At 49.3% G+C, this 26706-nt stretch overlaps 1 protein-coding gene across 3 annotated transcripts in view; it reads left to right on the forward strand.

Annotated features, from left to right (window-relative positions):
- Positions 1-26706, forward strand: part of LOC138792217 (NACHT, LRR and PYD domains-containing protein 3-like) — a 105481-nt gene that overhangs the window by 32519 nt on the left and 46256 nt on the right. For all 3 annotated transcript variants that reach the window (XM_069969360.1, XM_069969362.1, XM_069969361.1), the window contains exons 3-5: positions 8738-8901; positions 20147-20318; positions 22350-22415. In XM_069969360.1, the coding sequence (XP_069825461.1) occupies positions 8738-8901; positions 20147-20318; positions 22350-22415 (402 nt within the window). The remainder of the gene's footprint in view (positions 1-8737; positions 8902-20146; positions 20319-22349; positions 22416-26706) is intronic.

Here is a 26706-nt window from a genome sequence, read left to right on the forward strand (position 1 = left end):
CCCAGACACAGGTAAAGCAGGATTGATAGCCTGGTTGTCTGTGTTGGCCATAGCTAACATAGACAGATGGTAAAAATACGTACTGGGACCTACTTTTTCTGGAGTGAGTGAGGTTGGCAGTGGGACGCTCACTCCACCCGGGCTTGGGTCCTGGGCTTCCATAGCCCACAGCTGGGGGTCATCGGGGCCTTATAAAACGCTCACTGCAGTGCTGAGTGTGGCCGGACCTGGAGAACTGTCTGCTGGAATATGGAAGGGATTGCATGGGCCACACCATACTCTGTTATTTGTACCCGTGGGCTGGATAGCTGGTCCCACGTATAGTCAGGGATCGGTTATGTACTAGTAAGTGCTCAGCCGAGCAGGGTTTATTTGTGTTTAAGCCTTTGTTTTGTGTTTTGACGTTAAGTGTGAAATAAATACACTTAAATTGGACATTACCCTGTCTGTGTCCCAGCTTACTGCACTGCTACCTAGGATCGACCAGAGCTATTCCCCACAGTATGTATGTACTGTATATGTACTGTGGAGATGTAATGTATACTGTATGTACTGTATATGTAGTAAGGAGATGTAATGTATAGTGTATGTACTGTATATGTAGTGTGGAGATGTAACGTATATTGTATGTACTGTATATGTAGTGTGGAGATGTAATGTATAGTGTATGTACTGTATATGTAGTGTGGAGATGTAATGTATAGCGTATGTACTGTATATGTAGTGTGGAGATGTAATGTATAGTGTATGTACTGTATATGTAGTAAGGAGATGTAATGTATAGCGTATGTACTGTATATGTAGTGTGGAGATGTAATGTATAGTGTATGTAGTGTATATGTAGTGTGGAGATGTAATGTATAGTGTATGTAGTGTATATGTAGTGTGGAGATGTAATGTATAGTGTATGTAGTGTATATGTAGTGTGGAGATGTAATGTATAGTGTATGTATTGTATATGTACTGTGGAGATGTAATTGCAGTGTCCCAGAACATGCAGACTACTACTCCTACTATGCCCATTTCTATTTCTGTGTCAATGCCTGTTCTGGTAAGTGTTTGCACTGCAACTGCTGCTGGTTTTCCCCTAGTATTCTCTGGTATTGTGCATTTTCATGTGTATTCTCATGTGTTCCTGTGTATTACAGTGTACAGTGGTATGCAAGGCTGTTGATCACGTGACCTGTAACCATGGTTCCTCCAATGGCCGACTAGCTCTGGCCAGGAGCAACCATGTGACCTCCCACTTCCTGCTGACAAGTCAGTTGAGCCCCGGCTTCCAAGCAAGGAGGTTGTGTGGTTCTATCCTCTCCCACAGAAGAGTGACTAAGTCTGCTGCTATATTCCAGTCTTCGGCTGTATCTGCCTGCTCAAGTGACCGGATTCTTCTCTCTCATCTGGGTGTCATTCCGTTATCTCTCCTCATCGCTGCAAGGATTCACAGCAAGTATTATTCTCAAGCTAATCCACCCAGCACCGCTATTTCTCTCATACTCCTACCCCCATCATCCGGCACGTATTCTCACAGCCTATGCAGCACCACTCCTGCCTTATTTGTCAAAGCCTGCTATATACCCGGTTGCATCCGGACAGAACTGTTGCTACTAGTTACCTCATCTATAATAAAACCGCTGTTACTGAACCCTGGCATTGGTGTCCACTAACTGGTGCCCTGACTAAGTGCAGCGAAGAATCGCATGCCCATCATCACCCGCAGATTCCACAGACCGGCCCTACAGCTGTGCTGCCCTCAGGCCTATACCGTGACAAGTATACACCCTGCAGCTGCCCCGGTCATTGCCCACTCATAACACCAGCACTGCGGAAGTGGCCCCCAGGGGCCAGGGCATCGCATTTTTGGCGTCACGAACAGGATACAGACTGTGTTGTGCCAACTGTCAGTGTCCCCAGAACTGTACTGCTAATCCCCCCAGAGACTTTGCCGATTACTATGGGGGTGATCGAAGTGTTTCGGGCCCTAAACTGTACACAAGATGGCCGCCGTCTTCTTCAATTTCTGGCTGCGCCATACCCCGGTGAGGAGGGGGTTAACAGCCATGCTGCCAAAGCGCGGGAATCGCCCGGCGCCATAGACTTTCCATTGACTGCTCCTGGTTGGCTGCCTGGGCCGGATGACGTCACTGTTGCTGGGCAGATTCTGGAACCTGATCCTCCAGCCTGGCGCTCCTCCCCTTCCTGCTACAAGTTCCGGTCAGAGCGTGACAAGATGGCGGCTCCTGAGAAACGTTTGCCTGCAGCCGCAGCACCAGTGATGCCGGAGCTGCCGGGGAACAATCCTGCCTGCCTGCTAGCACCGCTCCCATCCTACAGCGACACCAGCTGGGGCGCTGCCCCGTCAGACGACAGAAGTCTTTGCCGGGCCTTCATCCCGGCCTCTGCTGATCAGACTGAGGGGACCATACCTGAGACCAGCATTCCTCCGGGACCCGGTCACTCCAGCCCCGCTGGTACTATTCCTATGCCCGCAGCTGCCACAGGGGTGCAGTTCCTCATCGGCTTCTCCCGTCTCTCCGGCTACAAGGAAGAGCCTCCAGACTCGCAGCTCACCCAGGCCGAGGAGGACTCCCCAGACGAGATGGACACTGCTCCAGTGTCTCCGGAGGGCACCCTGGATCCAGAGGAGGTCCAAAAGGCTGCCATTCTGCATGCCTGGCATCACCAGCTCCAAGCCCTCTGGGAGCATCATCGGGCAGAGGTCATGGCTGCCAACGGGGAAGCATCGGTTGCTATCTGGCAGCCGACTGATCCTCCACACCCTGGGCAAGAGTAAGCTTCTCTGGGAAGCTAGGCCGGCATGCCCGTCCTAACTGTTCTCACTGTAACTATTTATATGACTGTTTTGTTCCGGTTCCTGCAACGTTTAAGGTTCGTGCCTGGTCCTCCTGACCAAGTTCCCTGTACTAACCAGCCATGAGCTGATGGACACTTACAGTAACAAAAGGTTCTCTAGTGCCTGTCCCAGAGCCTTTTACATGGACGATGTCTAATTGCCTAAAAGAGACTCTCCCTAACAGAGACACTTAACCCATTCCTTCCTAATGCACTTTCCTGTGATTGTGTGTTCCACACAGGGTATTATTGCACTTATTTCATTATTGCACTTATTGTACTATTGCATTTCAGTGTTATCAAAGTCTTTGTATTTCCTCCTCTGAGTAAGCACAAGGTTACATAGATTGCCTCAGAGTAGAGTGCCTCTTTTGTAAAACAGTATATTTTTCCAGTGTCAAAGTCAGATAGCTCCTCCTCTGAGTAAGAGAAGTCAGTTTACATATACCTCAGAGAAAGTCCAGTTTATGTAGGAGTGTATCTTCTCATCCAGTCTCAGTATTGTGTATTATTATCGTATCTATAGCTGGAAAGATGTAGTTGAGCCAGTTCGTATGTAGATTTTTCTCAGATTTTCATTCAGATTTTTCTCAGATTTTCATTCAGATTTTTCTCAAATTTTCATTCAGATTTCTCTCAGATTTTCATTCAGATTCATGTGAGCCAGTTCTCCTCAAGACCTCGCAGTATTTGTTGTCTTTTGTGTTTCCCTTCCTTTTGTTTCCAGTATTTGTTCGCCTCTGTCTTGTCCCAACACAGTAGTTATCACACATAGTCATACCTAACCTTCACACTTGTCCATACATATCGCACCTTGGATATCTTTTCGTGTGTTTGGCCTGTGGAGTGCTTGTGTGTGTGATTGAGTGGTATGAAAGGGAGCTCCCCATGTATGTTTGCTTTTATTATTTTGTTCTTTTCTCTTCCAGGTATCCAAGACACTACTCAGACATGCCAAGGTAGTACACAGGTCTTCACGTTCTCCTCCAGTAGGGTAACACATTTAACAGAAAACCTACTGTCTAACTGGCTGGAATATGGAGGGTCACCCGCCAGCAGTTAAGTTGTCCTGGCTTACACGTCAGATGGTTCACGCACTAGCTACCTGGTCGCCAGAGTACGTTAGGCACCCCTAGGTGAAGTCCTGCCACTAGGGTTTCTCATCCTCTCTCTCTTCTCACCTGTGCCTTGGGCGTGGGAAACACACACCTCATCACACTCACTCTCATCATTCATTCCTGTTGTTTGATTGTCCAGTCTATTCATGTTTGCTGCCTTCTAGATTCGCCGAGGTCGGCTCAAATTTGCTAGGGAGGTATGCAGTGTCCCAGAACATGCAGACTACTACTCCTACTATGCCCATTTCTATTTCTGTGTCAATGCCTGTTCTGGTAAGTGTTTGCACTGCAACTGCTGCTGGTTTTCCCCTAGTATTCTCTGGTGGTGTGCATTTTCATGTGTATTCTCATGTGTTCCTGTGTATTACAGTGTACAGTGGTATGCAAGGCTGTTGATCACGTGACCTGTAACCATGGTTCCTCCAATGGCCGACTAGCTCTGGCCAGGAGCAACCATGTGACCTCCCACTTCCTGCTGACAAGTCAGTTGAGCCCCGGCTTCCAAGCAAGGAGGTTGTGTGGTTCTATCCTCTCCCACAGAAGAGTGACTAAGTCTGCTGCTATATTCCAGTCTTCGGCTGTATCTGCCTGCTCAAGTGACCGGATTCTTCTCTCTCATCTGGGTGTCATTCCGTTATCTCTCCTCATCGCTGCAAGGATTCACAGCAAGTATTATTCTCAAGCTAATCCACCCAGCACCGCTATTTCTCTCATACTCCTACTCCCATCATCCGGCACGTATTCTCACAGCCTATGCAGCACCACTCCTGCCTTATTTGTCAAAGCCTGCTATATACCCGGTTGCATCCGGACAGAACTGTTGCTACTAGTTACCTCATCTATAATAAAACCGCTGTTACTGAACCCTGGCATTGGTGTCCACTAACTGGTGCCCTGACTAAGTGCAGCGAAGAATCGCATGCCCATCATCACCCGCAGATTCCACAGACCGGCCCTACAGCTGTGCCGCCCTCAGGCCTATACCGTGACAAGTATACACCCTGCAGCTGCCCCGGTCATTGCCCACTCATAACACCAGCACTGCGGAAGTGGCCCCCAGGGGCCAGGGCATCGCATAATGTATAGTGTATGTAGTGTATATGTAGTGTGGAGATGTAATGTATAGTGTATGTACTGTATATGTAGTGTGGAGATGTAATGTATAGTGGATGTAGTGTGGAGAAGTAGTGTGTAGTCGCTGTATTTTCCTGCCTCCACCAGCTTGCCTGCAGTTTTTGTCCTTTCGTTGGACTTCTCCTTTAATTATAGTGTAAATTCCAGGGGCGTAACTAGAAATGGCTGGGCCCCATACCAAACTTTTGATTGGGCCTCCTTGATTGACTACTAAGCCGTCAAATGTAGTCCTGCTCGGCCACCATTTGCTGCAAATGATGATGGCTCGGGGGTGGGGGGGAGATGTAGTAGTTTTGTCCCTGATGCCGCTCATTAGTGACTGATAGTTATGAGGAGAGCGCCCCCACCTCTCACCAGTGACTGATAGTTATGAGGAGAGCGCCCCCACCTCTCACCAGTGACTGATAGTTATGAGGAGAGCGCCCCCCACCTCTCACCAGTGACTGATAGTTATGAGGAGAGCGCCCCCACCTCTCACCAGTGACTGATAGTTATGAGGAGAGCGCCCCCACCTCTGACCAGTGACTGATAGCTATGAGGAGAGCACCCCCGCCTGTCACCAGTGACTGATAGCTATGAGGAGAGCGCCCCCACCTCTCACCAGTGACTGATAGTTATGAGGCGAGCGCCCCCACCTCTCACCAGTAACTGATAGTTATGAGGAGAGCGCCCCCCACCTCTCACCAGTGACTGATAGTTATGAGGAGAGCGCCCCCCACCTCTCACCAGTGACTGATAGTTATGGGGAGAGCCCCCCACCTCTCACCAGTGACTGATAGTTATGAGGAGAGCCCCCCACCTCTCACCAGTGACTGATAGTTATGAGGAGAGCGCCCCCCACCTCTCACCAGTGACTGATAGTTATGGGGAGAGCCCCCCACCTCTCACCAGTGACTGATAGTTATGAGGAGAGCGCCCCCACCTCTCACCAGTGACTGATAGCTATGGGGAGAGCGCCCCCCCCCCCGCCCCTCACCAGTGACTGATAGCTATGAGGAGAGCACCCCCGCCTGTCACCAGTGACTGATAGCTATGAGGAGAGCGCCCCCACCTCTCACCAGTGACTGATAGTTATGAGGCGAGCGCCCCCACCTCTCACCAGTGACTGATAGTTATGGGGAGAGCCCCCCACCTCTCACCAGTGACTGATAGTTATGAGGAGAGCGCCCCCACCTCTCACCAGTGACTGATAGCTATGAGGAGAGCGCCCCCACCTCTCACCAGTGACTGATAGTTATGGGGAGAGCGCCCCCACCTCTCACCAGTGACTGATAGTTATGGGGAGAGCGCCCCCACCTCTCACCAGTGACTGATAGTTATGAGGAGAGCGCCTCCCACCTCTCACCAGTGACTGATAGTTATGGGGAGAGCCCCCCACCTCTCACCAGTGACTGATAGTTATGGGGAGAGCCCCCCACCTCTCACCAGTGACTGATAGTTATGAGGAGAGCGCCCCCCACCTCTCACCAGTGACTGATAGTTATGGGGAGAGCCTCCCACCTCTCACCAGTGACTGATAGTTATGAGGAGAGCGCCCCCCACCTCTCACCAGTGACTGATAGTTATGGGGAGAGCCTCCCACCTCTCACCAGTGACTGATAGTTATGGGGAGAGCCTCCCACCTCTCACCAGTGACTGATAGTTATGGGGAGAGCGCCCCCACCTCTCACCAGTGACTGATAGTTATGGGGAGAGCCCCCCGCCCCTCACCAGTGACTGATAGTTATGAGGAGAGCGCCCCCACCTCTCACCAGTGACTGATAGTTATGGGGAGAGCGCCCCCACCTCTCACCAGTGACTGATAGCTATGAGGAGAGCGCCCCCACCTCTCACCAGTGACTGATAGTTATGAGGAGAGCGCCCCCGACCTGTCACCAGTGATTGATAGCTATGAGGAGAGCGCCCCCCCACCTCTCACCAGTGACGGATAGTTATGGGGAGAGCCCCCCCCCCACACCTCTCACCAGTGACTGATAGCTATGGGGAGAGCCCCCACACCACCACCACCTCTCACCAGTGACTGATGGCTATGAGGAGAGCCCCCCCCCCCCACCTATCACCAGTGACTTATAGTTATAAGAAGAATGCCCCCACCCCCCAACAATGACTGATAGTTATAAGGAGAATGCCCCCCGCCTGTCACCAGTGACTGATAGTTATGAGGAGAGCGCCCCCCCCCACCTCTCACCAGTGACTGATAGTTATGAGGAGAGCGTCCCCCGCCTGTCACCAGTGACTGATAGTTATGAGGAGAGCGCCGCCCCTCACCAGTGACTGATAGTTATGAGGAGAGCGTCCCCCGCCTGTCACCAGTGACTGATAGCTATGAGGAGATCCCCGTCTGTCACCAGTGACTGATAGTTATGAGGAGAGCGCCCCCACCTCTCACCAGTGACTGATAGCTATGAGGAGAGCGCCCCCACCTCTCACCAGTGACTGATAGCTATGAGGAGAGCGCCCCCCCACCTCTCACCAGTGACTGATAGTTATGAGGAGATCCACCCCACCCCCCGCCTATCACCAGTGACTGATAGTTATGAGGAGAGCGCCCCCGCCTCTCACCAGTGACTGATAGTTATGAGGAGAGCGCCCCCCCCCACCTGTCACCAGTGACTGATAGCTATGAGGAGAGTGCCCCCGCCTGTCACCAGTGACTGATAGTCATAAGGAGAATGCCCCCACCCCCCAACAGTGACTGATAGTTATGAGGAGAGCGCCCCCCGCCTGTCACCAGTGACTGATAGTTATGAGGAGAGCGCCCCCACCTCTCACCAGTGACTGATAGTTATGAGGAGAGCGCCCCCACCTCTCACCAGTGACTGATAGTTATGAGAGGTGCAACTTTGCCTCTTACCAGTGACTGATAGTTATGAGTAGAGCGCCCCCACCTCTCACCAGTGACTGATAGTTATGAGTAGAGCGCCCCCACCTCTCACCAGTGACTGATAGTTATGAGGAGAGCGCCCCCACCTCTCACCAGTGACTGATAGTTATGAGGAGAGTGCCCCCCCCCCCGCCCCTCACCAGTGACTGATAGTTATGAGGAGAGCCCCCCCCCCGCCCCTCACCAGTGACTGATAGTTATGAGGAGAGCGCCGCCCCTCACCAGTGACTGATAGTTATAAGAGGAGCAACTTTGCCTCTTACCAGTGACTGATAGCTATGAGGAGAGCACCCCCACCTCTCACCAGTGACTAATAGCTATGAGGAGAGCGCCCCCACCTCTCACCAGTGACTGATAGCTATGAGGAGAGCGCCCCCACCTCTCACCAGTGACTGATAGCTATGAGGAGAGCGCCCCCACCTCTCACCAGTGACTGATAGCTATGGGGAGAGCGCCCCCACCTCTCACCAGTGACTGATAGTTATGAGAGCGCCCCCCTGCCTGTCACCAGTGACTGATAGTTATGAGGAGAGCGCCCCCACCTCTCACCAGTGACTGATAGCTATGAGGAGCGTGCCCCCCGCCTGTCACCAGTGACTGATAGTTATGAGAGGAACAACCTTGCCTCTCACTAGAGGCTGATAGAACTCCCCCCCCCACCACCACCACCACCAGTGATTATCCATAAGATGCTGTCAGTGTGCTGCAGGTTCTAGAAGACGTCATTCTTGTGTCTCCTATTGTTTCCTAGATGACGACACCCGGGAGTTTCACCAGAAGATTTGTCAGTATGAAGATCATGTCCTGAGAATGACGTATGAATATTTCCAGGATGATCTGCAGCTCATTGTGGAGAACCTGAGCCCTCACTCACTTCTCAGAGAGCTCAAAGCTCGAAATATCCCTGATGTAAAGGTGAGAGGCCATTGTCGTGTGTGGTGTGGTTTCTACTTTGAACACCCCTCGCAAAAGCCTGGTACTTCTAAAGTGAAATGGTGATGAAGTATTGTATACGTTTTCCACTAGATGTCACTGTGTATTTACGTATATAGGTTGCACAGCTCTAGTCATTTAAGGGTTACTGGTTTTGTACCATATGGTTCTGTGCACCAATGAGAGAGACCCTTCCCTTTTACCTATCTCTAGCCTCCTCTCTTCTCGCACTCTCTTCTCCACCACTCACAGGAACTGTTACCTACATGCTGTAGGAAGTAGTTACATGGGGAGAGGAAGTGTAGCGTGGATAGGTTAGTCCCTTCTTTCACCACAACCTCTCCTCACGGTGCTCTAGCCAGACATGACTACCGTAGTAGGGGTTAGGAGAAATAAGAAATAGGCCCGCACATGGGTCCTGACCGCCTGACCAAGCCGTGGAAGAGTTACTTCAGCAGGTTCTCTGGATACAATCTTGCTCATATAGACCCCGTTCACACTGAGCAAGAACGTCGAAATTCCGCGCAAATCCTGCCTTGCTCAGTGTCTCACTGTGAGTGAATGAGAGGGCACGCGCTCCTCCGCAGCCGCCGTTCTCCGCTCAAAGAAATGACGTTCTGACGTTCTTGCTCAGTGTGAATGGGGCCATAGTGACAGGAACAACTACTGACCCTATTCTGCCCCAACTAGTCCCCACCCCACTATGTATACTTTTTCTTCAGGGGGAGGATCTAATTGGGCAAAGGATTAGGATAACCCTTTGTCTTAGGTTTCTGACCTGAGGTAGTTGGCTCAGGGGTTGATCAAGATGAATAACCAGCAGACAGTGGCATGAGTGATTGTATACAATCAATACAAGAATCAGTTAACCCTTACATACTTTTGAAGTTCAGCTGCGCAAGTAATACAGTGACATCAAGAAGCATTGTACAGGCTTCAGCCCCAGAGCCATTAACACACTGTACCAACCTATACATGATAATGCGCTGGGGCTTCCCGCTGAGGGTAGTAGTAGTCGGGAACACCCGGGTAGCCAGTTGTCAGTTGTTAGGTCACGGTATTGGCACGAGGGGAGCTGACTAACCAGCGGGGTCCTGACCATGCGGGACCCGAGCAATTCTTCGTTGGTCCTAGTCAAGGCACCAATAACTAGACCAATGGCAGGGTTCAAAAACAACGGCAGTTGTGCGTTTATTATAACGGTAGTAGTCAATGGCAACAGTCTCTCTGGACGCAACCAGGATTGAGGCAAACTTGAATATAACTGAGAAATGGGTGATGCTGCAATAGGCTGTGATCAGGGCCGCCATCAGAAATTTCAGGGCCCCATACAGCCGGAGTGTCTGGGCCCCCCATTAACAAAAAAACATGGGACGTATTTTTGACTGATGTCTTTGAAGTAACTGGGTGGCTTTGGGATAATTCTGGAAAGCTCGGTCTCTTTGGATACATCCCACGCCAGCCAACTTCCGTGCACTATTAATAAAATAAAAACTATGGAACCCAAGGGCCAGGGCCGGTTTTAGGTCAAATGTGGCCCTGGGCACAATTTAAAAGTGGGGCCCCAAGTGCTTAGACATTAAACCACTACACAGTCATAGTTAAATAAAGAAGGTGGTCTGAGAGGAGTGTTGCTGGGGTCTTAAAAGATCAGGAGCACAAACCCCCTACACATGGCCACAAAATATGTCTACGCATTGGTACCAAATAATACTGCTGGGATGTGGGGGCAGACAGGGTGCAGGGATCAGGGATGGGGGGTTAGACAGGGTGCAGGGATCAGGGATGGGGGGTCAGACAGGGTGCAGGAATCAGGGATGTGGGGGCAGACAGGGTGCAGGGATCAGGGATGGGGGGTTAGACAGGGTGCAGGGATCAGGGATATGGGGGCAGATAGGGTGCAGGGATCAGGGATATGGGGGTTAGACAGGGTGCAGGGATCAGGGATGGGGGGTTAGACAGGGTGCAGGGATCAGGGATGGGGGGTTAGACAGGGTGCAGGGATCAGGGATGGGGGGTTAGACAGGGTGCAGGGATCAGGGATGGGGGGTTAGACAGGGTGCAGGGATCAGGGATGGGGGGTTAGACAGGGTGCAGGGATCAGGGATGGGGGGTTAGACGGGGTGCAGGGATCAGGGATGGGGGTTAGACAGGGTGCAGGGATCAGGGATGGGGGGTTAGACGGGGTGCAGGGATCAGGGATGGGGGTTAGACAGGGTGCAGGGATCAGGGATGGGGGTTAGACGGGGTGCAGGGATCAGGGATGGGGGTTAGACAGGGTGCAGGGATCAGGGATGGGGGGTTAGACAGGGTGCAGGGATCAGGGATGGGGGGGCAGACAGGGTGCAGGAATCAGGGATGTGGGGGCAGACAGGGTGCAGGGATCAGGGATGGGGGGTTAGACAGGGTGCAGGGATCAGGGATATGGGGGCAGACAGGGTGCAGGGATCAGGGATATGGGGGTTAGACAGGGTGCAGGGATCAGGGATGGGGGGTTAGACAGGGTGCAGGGATCAGGGATGGGGGGTTAGACAGGGTGCAGGGATCAGGGAGGGGGGGTTAGACAGGGTGCAGGGATCAGGGATGGGGGGTTAGACAGGGTGCAGGGATCAGGGATGGGGGGTTAGACAGGGTGCAGGGATGTGGGGTCAGACAGGGTGCAGGGATCAGGGATGTGGGGTCAGACAGGGTGCAGGGATCAGGGATGTGGGGTCAGACGGTGCAGGGATCAGGGATGTGGGGCAGACAGGGTGCAGGGATCAGGGATGTGGGGGCAAACAGAGCGCTGACAGAGTGCAAGGAGGTTGGGGCTGACAGGGTGCAGGGATCAGGGATTGCATCCAACCCAGCACACATCATCCCCCCCAGCATACATCATCCCCCCCAGCACACATGCACACATCATCCCCCCCAGCACACATGCACACATCATCCCCCCCAGCACACATCATCCCCCCCAGCACACATCATCCCCCCCAGCACACATCATCCTCCCCCCCCCCCCCCCCCCAGCACACATCGTCCCCCCAGCACACATGATTACACACACATCTACACTTACTTGCTGGGAAGCTCCAGGACCCATGTGCTTCCTGTTTTCCTCCTGCTCCTCACACAGCGGCTCCGGCCCCTCCCCCTTCTCCTCCGACATCGCAGCACAGGAGAAAGCTGCCAGAGAAGGTTGTGTGGGGCGGGGGAGGGGCCCGGGGGAGTGAGGAAGAGGAGGGGGCCCTGGGAGAGTGAGGAGGAGGCCCTGTGTCTTCCTGCCTGTGCGGTACAGCTGTCAGGAGCTTACATACAGGGAGGCTGGACTGCCGGGCCCCCCTGGATGCTAGTTTTAGCCCGGGCCCCTGACAGCTGTACCACCAATACTGCCCTGATGGCGGCCCTGGCTGTGATGATAGCGTTACTTTGAGCGAGAGGAAACTGGATGATGGGAGTAGTAGTCCCGGAGAATGATACTGAGCGGAATAGACTGAACTGAATACTTGCTGTTGATGAGAATGGATGATGAGAGGAGTAGTGGCTGAAGAACGATACCCAGATCTTTAGTGAGTACGAGAATCTTGAGAATCTGGAAGGTCCCGACTGGACCGGAATACTTCTGGACAGCACTGAAGTGGGTACCGCGGAGTTGCGGCCTTCTCCCTAAGGAGCAGCAGAGCACACGTCCTTCTCCCCTGAAGGTGGAGAGAAGGTCTGAGGTAGACAGGAAGTGACTAAACTAACCCCAGCCAAAGCTCGACGGCTATTGGGATTACTATGGCAGCCGGGGAAGTCACGTGACACCAAGCCAATTGCATCACCACACCATTGAATACCAAGATAACAAGTAAATGAATATATATAGTAAAATAGGAGAAATACCAGACTTGAACACTGACTGCGAGACATAACATAACCAGTTTGCAGTGGCATTACCTTTCCAGAACAGGAACAGTCAGAATACAGGTGCAGACATACAGTTAGGAGCAAATCTTCTGTTCTGGGACACTGCACTAATATAACAGTAGTGGTGAACACCTACTCTTAGACACTGCATGTTATCATGTGTTATATACAGGAGCCCCCACCCGTGTTATCATGTGTTATATACAGGAGCCCCCCGTGTTATCATGTGTTATATACAGGAGCCCCCCGTGTTATCATGTGTTATATACAGGAGCCCCCCGTGTTATCATGTGTTATATACAGGAGCCCCCCGTGTTATCATGTGTTATATACAGGAGCCCCCCGTGTTATCATGTGTTATATACAGGAGCCCCCGTGTTATCATGTGTTATATACAGGAGCCCCCCGTGTTATCATGTGTTATATACAGAAGCCCCCCGTGTTATCATGTGTTATATACAGGAGCCTCCCCGTGTTATCATGTGTTATATACAGGAGCCCCCCCCGTGTTATCATGTGTTATATACAGGAGCCCCCCCGTGTTATCATGTGTTATATACAGGAGCCCCCCATATTATCATGTGTTATATACAGGAGCCCCCCCGTGTTATCATGTGTTATATACAGGAGCACCCCGTGTTATCATGTGTTATATACAGAAGCCCCCCGTGTTATCATGTGTTATATACAGGAGCCCCCCCGTGTTATCATGTGTTATATACAGGAGCCCCCCCGTGTTATCATGTGTTATATACAGGAGCCCCCCATATTATCATGTGTTATATACCGCCGCCCCCCCCCCCTTTGCTATGTGTTATATACAGGAGCCCCCCATGTTATATACAGGAGTTGTTATAGGGACGGTTTACTCTGTCACCATCCTGTCTCAAAGAGGTTGAATAGCAATTGTGCTTCATATTATGTAAGACCTAGAAGGTAAATTTCCGTTCGACTGCCGCGGTATTACTGCACTTCAAGACTTGGTGCCCGAAAAGTGTTTGAGAACCAAAGCAAACTTTCCTTGAAAATACTGTTTGAGTTCCGAGCAGTTTGAGAACCAAGGTACCACTGTACTGAATGACTGACTGATATACTGTAGTACTACTTGACCTGGTACAATTTTTACCTGGTGATGGAGTCACACATTGGTGCCAACTCTTGGAATTAGGGTGCCCATTCTGAAAGTTAGGGTTGCGCACCAACATTGTGAATAGAGAGCGGGTAGAAATCAGTTTGAGTTGTTTAAATTTTTTGTCAGGATTGCTATGAGGACAATAAAAAAAGGATTGTCTTTTGTCCAGGAAGGGAATTCAACGAGTAGTAAAGTAGGTTGGGTAAGGAGTAGGTGAGTGCCATTTTTTGGTCCAGTTTAATATGGTAGTCAGTATCTTAAATTTAATCTCGAACAATGTGAAACTGGCTGGGTAGTATACTGCTCGTAAGTTGGAAAAGTTCGGGCCACCATCTTGTATATGATGTTTGATCTTTTGGCACCCACAATGAAGGTTCTGCATAGGTAATTTATTTTCTGCTCATATACTGGATGAAGGTAAACAGGAAGAGATTGGAACCAGTACAGTAGTTTGGGCACTTTAGTTTGGTAATTTTAAGTAAGCAAAGAGTTTTCTAGCTTTATAATGAAGTTTTTATATTTTGGAGATACAATTTAGCAGCGGATTATTACTCTGAGATATGGGTAATATGGGTTGGATTCCAAAGGAGTGGTATGGAGGAAGTCCATAACGGATGACTAGGGACTTTGAGTGTTGCTTCAAAGTTATTCATATTCAGATTATAGCCTAGTAGGCATCCTCTGGCTTGGATGTTGGCCAATGCTGCAGAGAAAAGAGTGTCTGGGGTTTAAAGTGTCCCTGTCGTTATAACTTTCAAATTATAAATTAAAAGTAGATGTGATATAAAGCAAGTTTGCAATATAAATTCTTTTTTTTTTTATTATCATGGAGAACACAGCACTTCCTGTTTTCTGATTCTTTTTTTTCTCAAAAAACAGGAAACAGTCAGAAAACAGGAAGTGCTGTGTATCCCAGGTCATCTGAGCGCTCACAGAGAGAAGGCAGTCATGTGATTGATGGACACATTGAGCCGTGACTCTGTAGTGGCCGGAATTCCTGTGTTTAGTCTGTTTTTAACAAACACAAGTCAGAAAACCTGCCTTTAGGAGACTGGACCTGGATACAGTAAGTATAGCTGTTATATAGCTGCCTTCGGGAGACTGGACTTGGATGCAGTTAGTATAGCTGTTATATAGCAGCCTTCAGGAGACTGGACCTGGATACAGTAAGTATAGCTGTTATATAGGAGCATTCGGGAGACTGGACCTAGATACAGTAAGTATAGCTGTTATATAGCTGCCTTCAGGAGACTGGACCTGGATACAGTAAGTATAGCTGTTATATAGCAGCCTTCAGGAGACTGGACCTGGATACAGTAAGTATAGCTGTTATATAGGAGCATTCAGGAGACTGGACCTGGATATGGTAAGTATAGCTGTTATATAGCTGCCTTCAGGAGACTGGACCTGGATACAGTAAGTATAGCTGATATATAGCTGCCTTCAGGAGACTGGACCTGGATACAGTAAGTATAGCTGTTATATAGCTGCCTTCAGGAGACTGGACCTGGATACAGTAAGTATAGCTGTTATATAGCTGCCTTCAGCAGATTGGACCTGTATTTCTAGTAAGTATAGCTTTGTTTTACAGCATAACAACAAAAAAATAATGAATGTATATTGCAAACTTGCTTTATTTCGCATTTAATGTTGATTTAGATTTTGAAAGTTATAATGACAGGTACACTTTAAGAGGGCTAATGGAACGTCATCTGTGTCCAAAAGAACTACATTGAAAAAACATGGTTGCACATAGCTTGAGTTTAAAGAAATTTCCTACCACTATCATCTCTGAAGGTATAAGCACGAAAGTACTCTCCAGCTCGCTTGATTACTTTTAAACCTTTATTGTATAATGTTTAAAAGGCCATTTAAACATTATACAATAAAGGTTTAAAAGTAATCAAGCGAGCTGGAGAGTACTTTCGTGCTTATACCTTGTTGGATGCCCTTGGGTCCGGGGGTTTTTTCTCGCGTGCTCGTGGAGAGGCATACAGCCATAATAAGAACACCACATTCCATCTAAAGGGACTTTTTTGTTGTGAGTGCTGACCACTCTTTGTTTTTTGCATGTATCATCTCTGAAGCCTACCTTAAAGCAATTGTAAATAAAATCCATCAGCATATTGCTCCTGCCAATTGTCCGTTTGCTAAGATTTTTGCCCCCCCTCAACCCCGGTTACGTTTACTTCATGACTCTGCATGCATCTGTGCATCTCAGATTGTCTGGTACAAAGATATTGGTGTGGTGTCCCACTAGGGGTGTTACTATTGTTTACACCCTTTGCAAAAGTCTGTACTTTTTGTGGTCTTATTGCAGCCAAAGTAGTATTAAGAGATGACCACTAGATGTCGCTACATTATGTATTGAAGTGTAGAAGCTGCACAGCTGAAGTGTCTTAAAGGGTTATTGTGTTTGTGTGTACCAGAATCTATGGACCAGTAGGATCTTCACTTTCTTCTGTCCTATCACCTTTTCTCTCTGTTCTTCTGTTGCACTCTTTTCACCCAACCACAGATGGATAGGAAGTTAGTCCCTTGGGTGAAGGGGGAGTCTTAGTCGGGATTCTGTGGAGAAAGGACGCAGACCAGATTGCTCTCCACAGGGGTCCTTTCTGGGCCCTGGCCCTATGCCAGGTCCCCCCGTAAGGAAGAGGAGTAGTCTTAGTCAGTGCCCCGCATGGGTAGGACGCAGGGCAGTGCTCTGATACAAACTTCTTTCAGTGCCTATACCCTGTGTGATGCAGTGTTAAACTTCTCAGGAGAGAATTAGCCAGAGACAACCTCAACCCATGCAGTGGACTAGGAGAAACAACAGTGCAGGACAGTATCCACTAAAGAGCCAAAGAGCTAGGAACTGATCCGGGTGGAACAAAGTTACTGTAAAAGTCTAGGAACTCCATCTCGCAGCGCGAGTGTCAGCCAGGGAACCCTCAGCACTCTGCTCATCCCAGGTAACAAGGTCTGGGGCCTGTGTCATCTATTAGTACGATTCAGCCAACGCTAGTGGGCATAAGGTGATATAAAGATTCTAAAAAAGTCAATATACAGGCACAAGTTTTCTCATTCTTCTTCTTCTAAAAGTATTCTTCTATATCCTCCAACATCCCGGCAGAGCACATTACTATTTGGGTTGAGACTCTCACGGCACCCTGCTCTCTACAACTCTACCAACACTACTGCTTCCTGCTCAGCACTTATCATGCAGATCTGGTGGTTCTATGCTTACGTATTTATTGGATCTTTATCAAGTGTATATCAGAGCTCATCTGTATTACTTGTTGCACATTTGCCAATAGTAAATCAAGTCAACGTTATCCACGGAGTCTGTGATTATTCGCTACCACCTACACAGCATATACACCGCAACCTTGAGACATCTCCCCTTTCTGTGTGTGGTGGGTCCTACTATTCGGGAGGGTCGTTACACCGCTCTAGCCATCTGTGACTGTATCAACCTTGACTACACTATCCCAAGGGACCCGGTAGCAACCCGGAAGGACACTGACCACAGGGGAAAAGGGTACAACCGGCCTTACACCTTAAAAGCAGGCGTGCCATCACACCTGTGTGCCCACCTGGCACTGGCGTCACGTAACAAGATCTTAAGGTCCTGCTGTATCTCGGCCATCCACCACAAGAGTGGCGTCACACTTCCACCTAGCAAGTGACCGGCCGTCCACCATCCGTGGGCTCACCACATTAGTATCTCGTAATTACTGGTGGCCTTCATTATGTCAAGATGTGGGTTCCTATGTGGTCGTGTGTGAGGTCTGTGCTTGTGCTAAAGTACCAAGTACTCATCATGCTGATGAACTATGTCCATTACTTGTACCCAAATGCCCCCTGGACCCACATCTCTATAGATCTTATGACTGATCTTCCTGTCTCTCAGTGAAGAGCTGTTATCTGGGTGGTAGTGGATTGGTTCTGTAAGATGTGCCATTTAATTTCGTTGAAAAGATTGCGGTCCTCTAAGAATCTTGCTGAGCTCTTCATTAAACATATGGTGAGACAGCATGACCTTCCTGAGAATATTGTTTCTGATAGAGGGCTTCAGTTTTTGTTTTTTAAAGCCCCTGTAAGGCTACGGGTATCATTCTGTGATTCTCGCCAGCTTTCCATATTGAAACAAATGGGCACACCAAACTGTTACACAAAAACTCTGTATTTAATTGGGTCTAAGTGGTCTGATTAGGTAAAATACTTGCCTTTGACCAAATTTGCTATGAATAATTTAGAACCACTTAGGGTCCAAAGCTCCTTTGGTATATTGGGTACATTGGAAGGCGTATGGTCCAGAGCAGAGATCATGGGTTCCCACCAGGTCCTTAGCCCCTTGCCGCATAATCACCTACCGGCACTTCCATTTCTGCACAGCATTCCGGCCAATGGACGTGCCAGTACGTAACAGGGATGACACGGGCCCAGGAGTGCCTGCCACAACTGCCAAGATCCTAGCCGAGCCTGGATCTCGTCAGTTAACCCTATAGGTGCTGCAATCAGTTCAGTATCCTCCCTTCGTTCCCCATCGGGGCTGTGCGGTGAGATCACACAGCCCCGATGGTTGCTGTGACGTCAGGGGGCTTCCCCGAAGCCTCCTGGTGTCTCAGCTACGGAAGCTGGTCAGGCTCAGACTAAGGCTGAGTCTGATCATCTTTGCCTATTACAGGCATATTGCATTACAGTGCTGATCAGGCAATTTAATCAGGCAATTGCATAGTGAAGTCCCAATGGTGGGACAAAAAAATTCAAGTGTAAAAAAACAAACACACACACACACAAAAAAAAATTCACATATAGCCCCCAGTACAATAATAAATGTTGGAAAAATAATAAAGTACACATTTAGTATCACTGCGTGCATAATGACGCTGGCAATAAAATTATTACACGATTAAACCTGTGCGGTGACTGCAGAAAATTTTAAATGAGAAAAATGCTAACTTTTATAATGAAAAAATTGCATTTTTTTTTACAACTTTTTTTTTGTATATCGGCCAAAATTTACCACTAACCGTCACAACCGTCACTACAATACGTCACAAAAAAAAAATCTCAGGATCAGTGATAAAGTGAGACAGGTTGTAATTTTAAAAATGGGCTCTGGTCCTAAAGGCCAAAATCAGTCCAGTCCTGAAGGGGTTTAAGGTGTTATCCAATGCTACAAAAACATGGCTACTTTCTTCCAGAAACAGCACTACTCGTCTCAAGTTTGGGTGGGATTTTGCAATTTTGTTCCACTGAAGTGAATGGACCTTAATTGTAAACCACACCTGAACTGGAGACTAGAGCTGTGCTATCTCTGGAAGAAAGTGGCCATGTTACTGTAGCACTGGATATCCCCTTTAATGAAAGAATTCCATGACTTCCATGAATTCCATGACGGAAAAAAACAAAACCTGGTAGGGGTCCAGTGGACCCTCATAAAACAGAAAGGGGGTGGGCAGTATTATGATCTTACTTGTCCACACTCCTGCTCGTCTCACACCTACCCTAAAACTAGCCAACACGCAGTCTCAAATATCAGTCGGGCATTTACTCCAGGTTAGGAGGCTGCTAGGCTGGGCCAAATGGGATGGTGGCTCAGCAGCTTATCAGGAGCTCTGGAGCATCGGGCCAATCACAGGTGGTCCGGCGCTCTGGAGCAATACATGGTTTTTATTCTGTACTGCGTATCTATCTTGGTTTTGACCCCTGGTGTGTTTTCTGGTTTCCCTATTGTCTTCTGATTTATGACCACCCAACGACCCAGGCACTTTAACAGAATAGGGACCATCGCCCAGTTGGGGTCTGCCACGTCCAGTTGGGGTAGCACGTCAAGTAGGCAGGGACAGTGGGCTGGGATGCAGTTAGGGATCACTGTAACCAGCTTGACATGACAATTGTATTTTATAAATTTTTGTATTATACTTTTATTTAAAAATGATGCCATTACAAAGTTGAGCTGTTCCTGCAAAAAGAGGCCCCCATATGGCTTTGTGAATAGAAAAAAAAGATAAGGGGGAGAGGAAAAAACAAAACGGAAAATAAAAATTGTCCCTGTGCTTTATAAGGTTAATGGAGAAGACCCCAATAATTTACAGTCCAGTCCAGGTGGAGTATTGATCCCTCACTCACATGATCTGCTTGTTATTGTAAGGGGTTCCTTATCTGTCCCATATACCTACCTTCCTCTGACCCTGCACTTTTCCTGTGTTCTAGAAATACCGGAGTCTAGAAAATGATAGAAGAACATTGGCCCGGACGTTACTACAGGATATGTATGACAGAGGAAGAGAAGCTGTGATAGCATTGTGGGTCAGTCTTTGTGTCTTACATAAGAATCATGACTCCCCTGTCCTGCGCGCTGTACTGGAGGAACTCTACCATACAGGTAACATTGTGGAGGAGCTGACAGTGTGAATGAAGTGACAGCTCACTAGTTAGCAGGTTACCTTCCCCTTAGGCGCCAGTGTAGGGGATGTTGCACAATTTCATTTCTTGTAATAAAGTGTCAAAAAGGAGTTGTGGCTCAGCGTCTGTGCCGGACTCTGGCACGTCTCACCACACCTCCTCCTTCCTCCTCTCCAGGAATATTCAGCGGTGGCTGGCTCTTCCATTTTCTTGCCACTACTGTCAAGGGCCACAGGCAAAGTCCAGACAATTCACACATGTGCCAGTGAGATTAGACTCCTTATATACTGTATATCGCCATACCTCCCAACTTTTGCAAAGAGGGACATGTGTGCCGCAGTCCCCATAGCCACGCCCCCATAGACCCTCCATAGCCACGCCCCCATAGCGACCCTCCATAGCCACGCCCCCATAGCAACCTTCCATAGCCACTCCCCTACAGTCACCACATGCTGCTGACTGAATAGTGCCCTATACAGTATCCAATCCCCCCAAAAATGCCCTATATAGTATCCAATCCCCCATATAGCGCCCCACATAGTATCCAATCCCCCATTATAGTGCCCCACATAGTATCCAATCCCCCAAATAGTGCCCACATAGTATCCAATCCCCCTGTATAGTGCCACACATAGTATCCAATCCCCCCAATAGTGCCCACATAGTATCCAATCCCCCATATATAGTGCCCCACATAATAGCCAATCCCCCATATAGTGCCCCACATAGTATCCAATGCCCCATATAGTGCCCCACATAGTAGCCAATCCCCATATAGTGCCCCACATAGTAGCCAATCCCCCATATAGTGCCCCACATAGTATCCAATCCCCCTATATAGTGCCCCACATAATAGCCAATCCCCCATATAGTGCCCCACATAGTATCCAATCCCCCCCATATATGCCCCACATAGTAGCCAATGCCCCACATAGTAGCCAATCCCCCATATAGTGCCCCACATAGTAGCCAATGCCCCCATATAGTGCCCCACATAGTAGCCAATGCCCCCATATATGCCCCACATAGTAGCCAATCCCCATATAGTGCCCCACATAGTTGCCAATGCCCCCATATAGTGCCCCACATAGTAGCCAATCCCTCCATATAGTGCCCCACATAGTAGCCAATCCTAATATAGTGCCCCACATAGTAGCCAATTCCCCCATATAGTGCCCCACATAGTAGCCAATGCCCCCATATAGTGCCCCACATAGTAGCCAATGCCCCCATATAGTGCCCCACATAGTAGCCAATCCCCCATATAGTGCCCCACATAGTAGCCAATCCCCCATATAGCGCCCCACATAGTAGCCAATCCCCCATATAGCGCCCCACATAGTAGCCAATGCCCCCATATAGTGCTCCACATAGTAGCCAATCCCCATATAGGGCCCCACATAGTAGCCAATCCCCCCATATAGTAGCCAATCCCCCATATAGCGCCCCACATAGTAGCCAATCCCCCCATTAGTGTGGTCCGACCAGAAAAACAATAAACCAGCAACTCACCTGTCCGCCGGTCCCAGCAGCTCCTCTCCCGGCAGAGCGCGCACTCCCGTCATCCTCCGGGGCGGGCAGCTGGGTATACAGACACTGACTGTGCCGGAAGTAATTCATGACAGAGGCTGCAGGTCACTTCCGGCACAGTCAGTGTCTCTTTACCCCGCTGCCCGCCCCGGAGAATGACGGAGAGGAGCTGCTGGGACCGGCGGACAGGTGAGTTACTGGTTTATTGTTTTTTTGGTGGGGCCACATATAATGCAGGACACTGGGTTGGGAGCTATGTATATCGGGTACAGCAAAATCATCCTCCCAGGACCTAAAAGCTGCAGCACTGAACACCGAGGACTGAGACAATAAATCACCGGCCTTCAATGGTCAGGAGACAATGGGGTGCATTAGTCCTTGTCTCAGTCCCTATGTATTCTCCTATGTATATTACATGTGTCCATCCAGCACTGAGGACATCTATACAGAGAATCCCTCACATCTCTTAATTTCTTATTAGGTGACTCTCTGGTGGAGCAAATCATATTGGATGAAGAGGGACACCAACTTCTCCCAGAGCTGATAGGTAAGTGGACTGTTCTGGTCAGTACGGCCTCATTCACATTCACCTCTAAAACATGTAAGTAAAATGCCTGATGTTTGAAGCAATGTTAGAACCATATTTTATGACGTTGTCCTGGTGTTTCCCCTGATGTATTAAACCTCTAATGTAGTTGGTGCCTAACTCAGGCGATTAATTCCTTGGTGACATAATACAGTGGTCACAGGTGAGTCTGAGTATTTATAACCCCCATAAAACACCCATTATAAATCAGGCCTGCTGCTTAGCCTATCTGGCAGATTACCCGGTAAGGAGCTGCTTCCTGTGTCGGGGTTACAGCTGTAAGTATAGAAGATTGTGCCGACCACACAGACCTCGGATATTCCAGTCAACGCTCACTTTACCTGACAGTAAGGAGAGCAGATTGCTTGGATCTCCCGCTATTACTGTCTTCCTGCACAGCCCCAGTGCTGCAGAGTGTTTAGCTTTACAAGACGCTTATGCGAATAAGAAGTGCAGCAGCTGAACCACAGCCTCTGGTGTTGCCCCTCAAGAAGTCTGCAATATGTCACCTGAGGCAACACGCTTACCTCGCCTCTTGGCATGTACAGTATGGCTGTACAGCAGGGGTGGGGAACCTCCGGCCCGCGGGCCGCATCCGGCCCCTGAGACCTCCCGATGCGGCCCGCAGCTCCCCTGTGATGCGCGCCGCTCTGGAGGAGGAAGGAGCCGGCATACACAGCATCCTCCGGTGTCTGTGACAGCTGCCGGATACAGGAGGATGCTGTCTATGCCGGCTTCTTCCCCACTAGAGCGGCGCGTGTCTTCAGTCTCCTGCGAGCCGCGCGCGATGACGTTATTTCAGCGCGCGCCGCCTGCAGGAGAAGACCGACATAGAGGACCTGGGACAGAAGAGGACCTGGACAGCGTGGGAATGGAGGAAAGGTGAGTGGGATGTTTATTTTTTTTTTTTATTTGGGGGTTAACTAGGCCACCAGGGACAAGACTGATGGGGGTGATAACTAGGCTGCCAGGGACATGCCTGATGGGGGTGATAACTAGGCTACCAGGGATATGCCTGATGGGGGGGATAACTAGGCTACCAGGGACAAGACTGATGGGGGTGATAATAGGCTACCAGGGACAAGACTGATGGGGGTGATAACTAGGCTACCAGGGACAAGACTGATGGGGGGGATAACTAGGCCACCAGGGACAAGACTGATGGGGGTGATAACTAGGCTACCAGGGACAAGACTGATGGGGGTGATAACTAGGCTGCCAGGGACATGTCTGATGGGGGTGATAACTAGGCTACCAGGGACAAGACTGATGGGGGTGATAACTAGGCTGCCAGGGACATGACTGATGGGGGTGATAACTAGGCTACCAGGGACAAGACTGATGGGGGTGATAACTAGGCTGCCAGGGACATGTCTGATGGGGGTGATAACTAGGCTGCCAGGGACATGTCTGATGGGGGGGATAACTAGGCTACCAGAGGCATCACTGGGGGGGTTAACTAGGCTACCAGGGACATGACTTGGGGGTTAAATAGACTACAAGGGGCATCACTGGGGGTTAACTACAATAGCAGGGGCATCACTGGGGGTTAACTACAATAGCAGGGGCACTGGGGGAACAATACTTTGCCTTGCCCCGGGTGCTGCAAACCCACGCTACTAACTGCCGCGCACAGTATGCGGCCCTCGAATGATTTTATTAATGCCCGACCGGCTCTCGACATGGAAAAGGTTCCCCACCCCTGCTGTACAGATTGGTTGCTATGCGCAGCTAAGTTTGTTTTTTTTGACACGTTTGATAAATTAGCACCAATAACCCCTTCACGTCAGCAATCAATATATATACGTTCCTACTGCACATACCCTGTGCAGGAGGAATGTATATATATATATATATATATATATATATATGTGTTCCTGATTGTGAGGGGTTTGATGTGTGCAGGACCGCTGCACATCGTCCAACAACCTGTCAGAGGATAGTACTACTTGGGTTGAGACTCTCACGGCATCCTCCTCTCTACTACTCTGCTTCTTCATATCACTCAGCACACTATACAGTCGGCACGACTATATCCTACACTGCACTTCTCCTACAGATCAGGTTGCTGTATTGTCAAGTATTTGTCCAGAACTATTGTCCAGTTTGTTATGAAGGGCTTAATCCAGAGAAACCTTATACTGTTCTGTATGACCTGCAACTTTAAACCAAAAAACAAACTTATCCACGCTCAAGAGACTCTGATTTCTCACTATCCACTGACACAGCACACACCACAACCTTGAGACACTTCCCGTTTTTTGTGGGTGGCAGTTCCGATAGTCCGGGAGGGTCACTACACCACTCTGGCCATTCGTGATCACTTTAACCCAAGGGACCTGGTAGCAGCCTGGCATAACACTGACCACAGGGGAAAAGGCTACAACCGACCATGACAACTAAAAGTAGGCGTGCCATCACATCTCTGTGCCTACTCGCCACTGGCATCACGAAGTAACACTCCAAGACCCGACTGTATCTCAGCCAACCACCACCGGAGTGGCGTCACACTTCACCACCTAGCAAGTGACCGGCCGATCCTCCAATATAACACCACATCGGGGGCTCACCACAGAAGTGGCGTCACGAACAGGATTCAAGCCTTGCTGCAGTTTATTGTTGCTACCTTAAGGAACTGTGTACGGTTTGTGTTTCGCCGTTAAAAGAGTGTTCAGAATTGTGTGCTTCATACTGTCATCGCAAGTCACCAAGGATTAAACATAGCACCATCTATTGCCCTGAAGATAAGTGCCCTAACGCAAGTCATCCTAACAGTGGGGGAGCCATCTTTTCTACGTTGGAACTGTATACTTTATTTGCTGACTACGTTACCACTTTTAAGCAGCCCGCCATCCAAAACGCGGGAAAGCTACCTGAAAGCGCTGGAATAACTATCTGGGATCATGCCAAAAACTCAGCACTGCCCCCTGGCGGAACTTAGCAGTGCCAAGACGTTTCCGGGAGGACCCCTGATGGTAAGACACCTCATCGCTTCTGGCACGGCCATGATTGTAAAGGATGACGCCCATGTACGTCCCCTGTGCTCCACCCGAAGTGATGACTCTGCCCTCAGTGTCAACAAAATGGCGAGCGGAGAACAGCAGGTCCTTGATGGTGCGTCGCAAGCCATCTCAGTGATCGTGGGAGCCCTGGCCCGCTGGTCAGCTGCCTTAGCAGAGAAGCACCCACACACAGCAGCTCCTCTCACTGCTCTCCCTGTTTAGGCCCAGCGGCTACGACCACCGGCCACACTGCTGATAGCCTGGGAAGAGGTTCAAGGAGGTGAGGGTCATTTTTTCAGGATCTGAGACCCTGACCAAGAGAGTGAGCCATATTCAGAGTTTTCCGTCCTGGACGAGTATGCGGCAGAAGCTGGGGGCTCATCACCACAGGAAAGCCTTGGAAGAACAAGTTGTTGTGGCTACAACCACTAGATTGAAAGATCAGCAACCAGACAAGATCTCAGGCGGAAAGCCGCTGCTGCAGCCACTGCTGCCCCTCCTGCTGCAGCTGTCAAAGAAGTCAGCACTGTGTCCCAGGTACAGCCTCAGGTCACTTGCAACTTTGCTGTTACCACAACTCCTGCACCTTTACTACATCTGCTACAGCCTCTACTATGACTTAAGAGTGTGTCTGTTGCAAAAAGATTACTTCCAGCACAACCAAGGAAGAAATCTACAAAGCTGGCCCCTCGACGCTCTCAAACCTTCTAAAGAGTGTCCCCCAAAAGGATACTGAAAAGGACGCTATGCTGTCCCTTGGGCAATTCGGCTGAGCTGCTCTGCTGAGCCACTTTGGCTCCTCTTGTTTGTTTGCCCCCTGTTTGCAACATTCCCTGTTCAAGATCTTGCACCTGGCCTAGCCGTGATTCCCCTTTCCTTTCTCCCCCTTTCTTGTGAGGATGGAGCCTCACTGTTTACAAGGAACTGACGCATCATAGCACCTCTTAGGGTGTACATGGACAGATGCATCCAGTACCAACAAAAGTTTTATTGTGCACGATTGTACTATTGCCCAAACAAGATATATATATATATATATATATATATATATATATATAATATATATTTAAAGTATTTATAATATATGCTATATTTTATAACCCATGCTGTGCCCTAACAAACATCCAGTCATTTTCTCAAGGTTTTTACTCCGTGGACGGCTTTTTTCAAGTGGGGGAGTATGTGGTGTCCTACCATGGGTGTTATAGTTATATACACCCCTCGCAAAAGTCTGTACTTATTGTACTTGT

This window comes from Dendropsophus ebraccatus, chromosome 5, assembly GCF_027789765.1.
Source record: "Dendropsophus ebraccatus isolate aDenEbr1 chromosome 5, aDenEbr1.pat, whole genome shotgun sequence".
Lineage (NCBI taxonomy): Eukaryota > Metazoa > Chordata > Amphibia > Anura > Hylidae > Dendropsophus > Dendropsophus ebraccatus.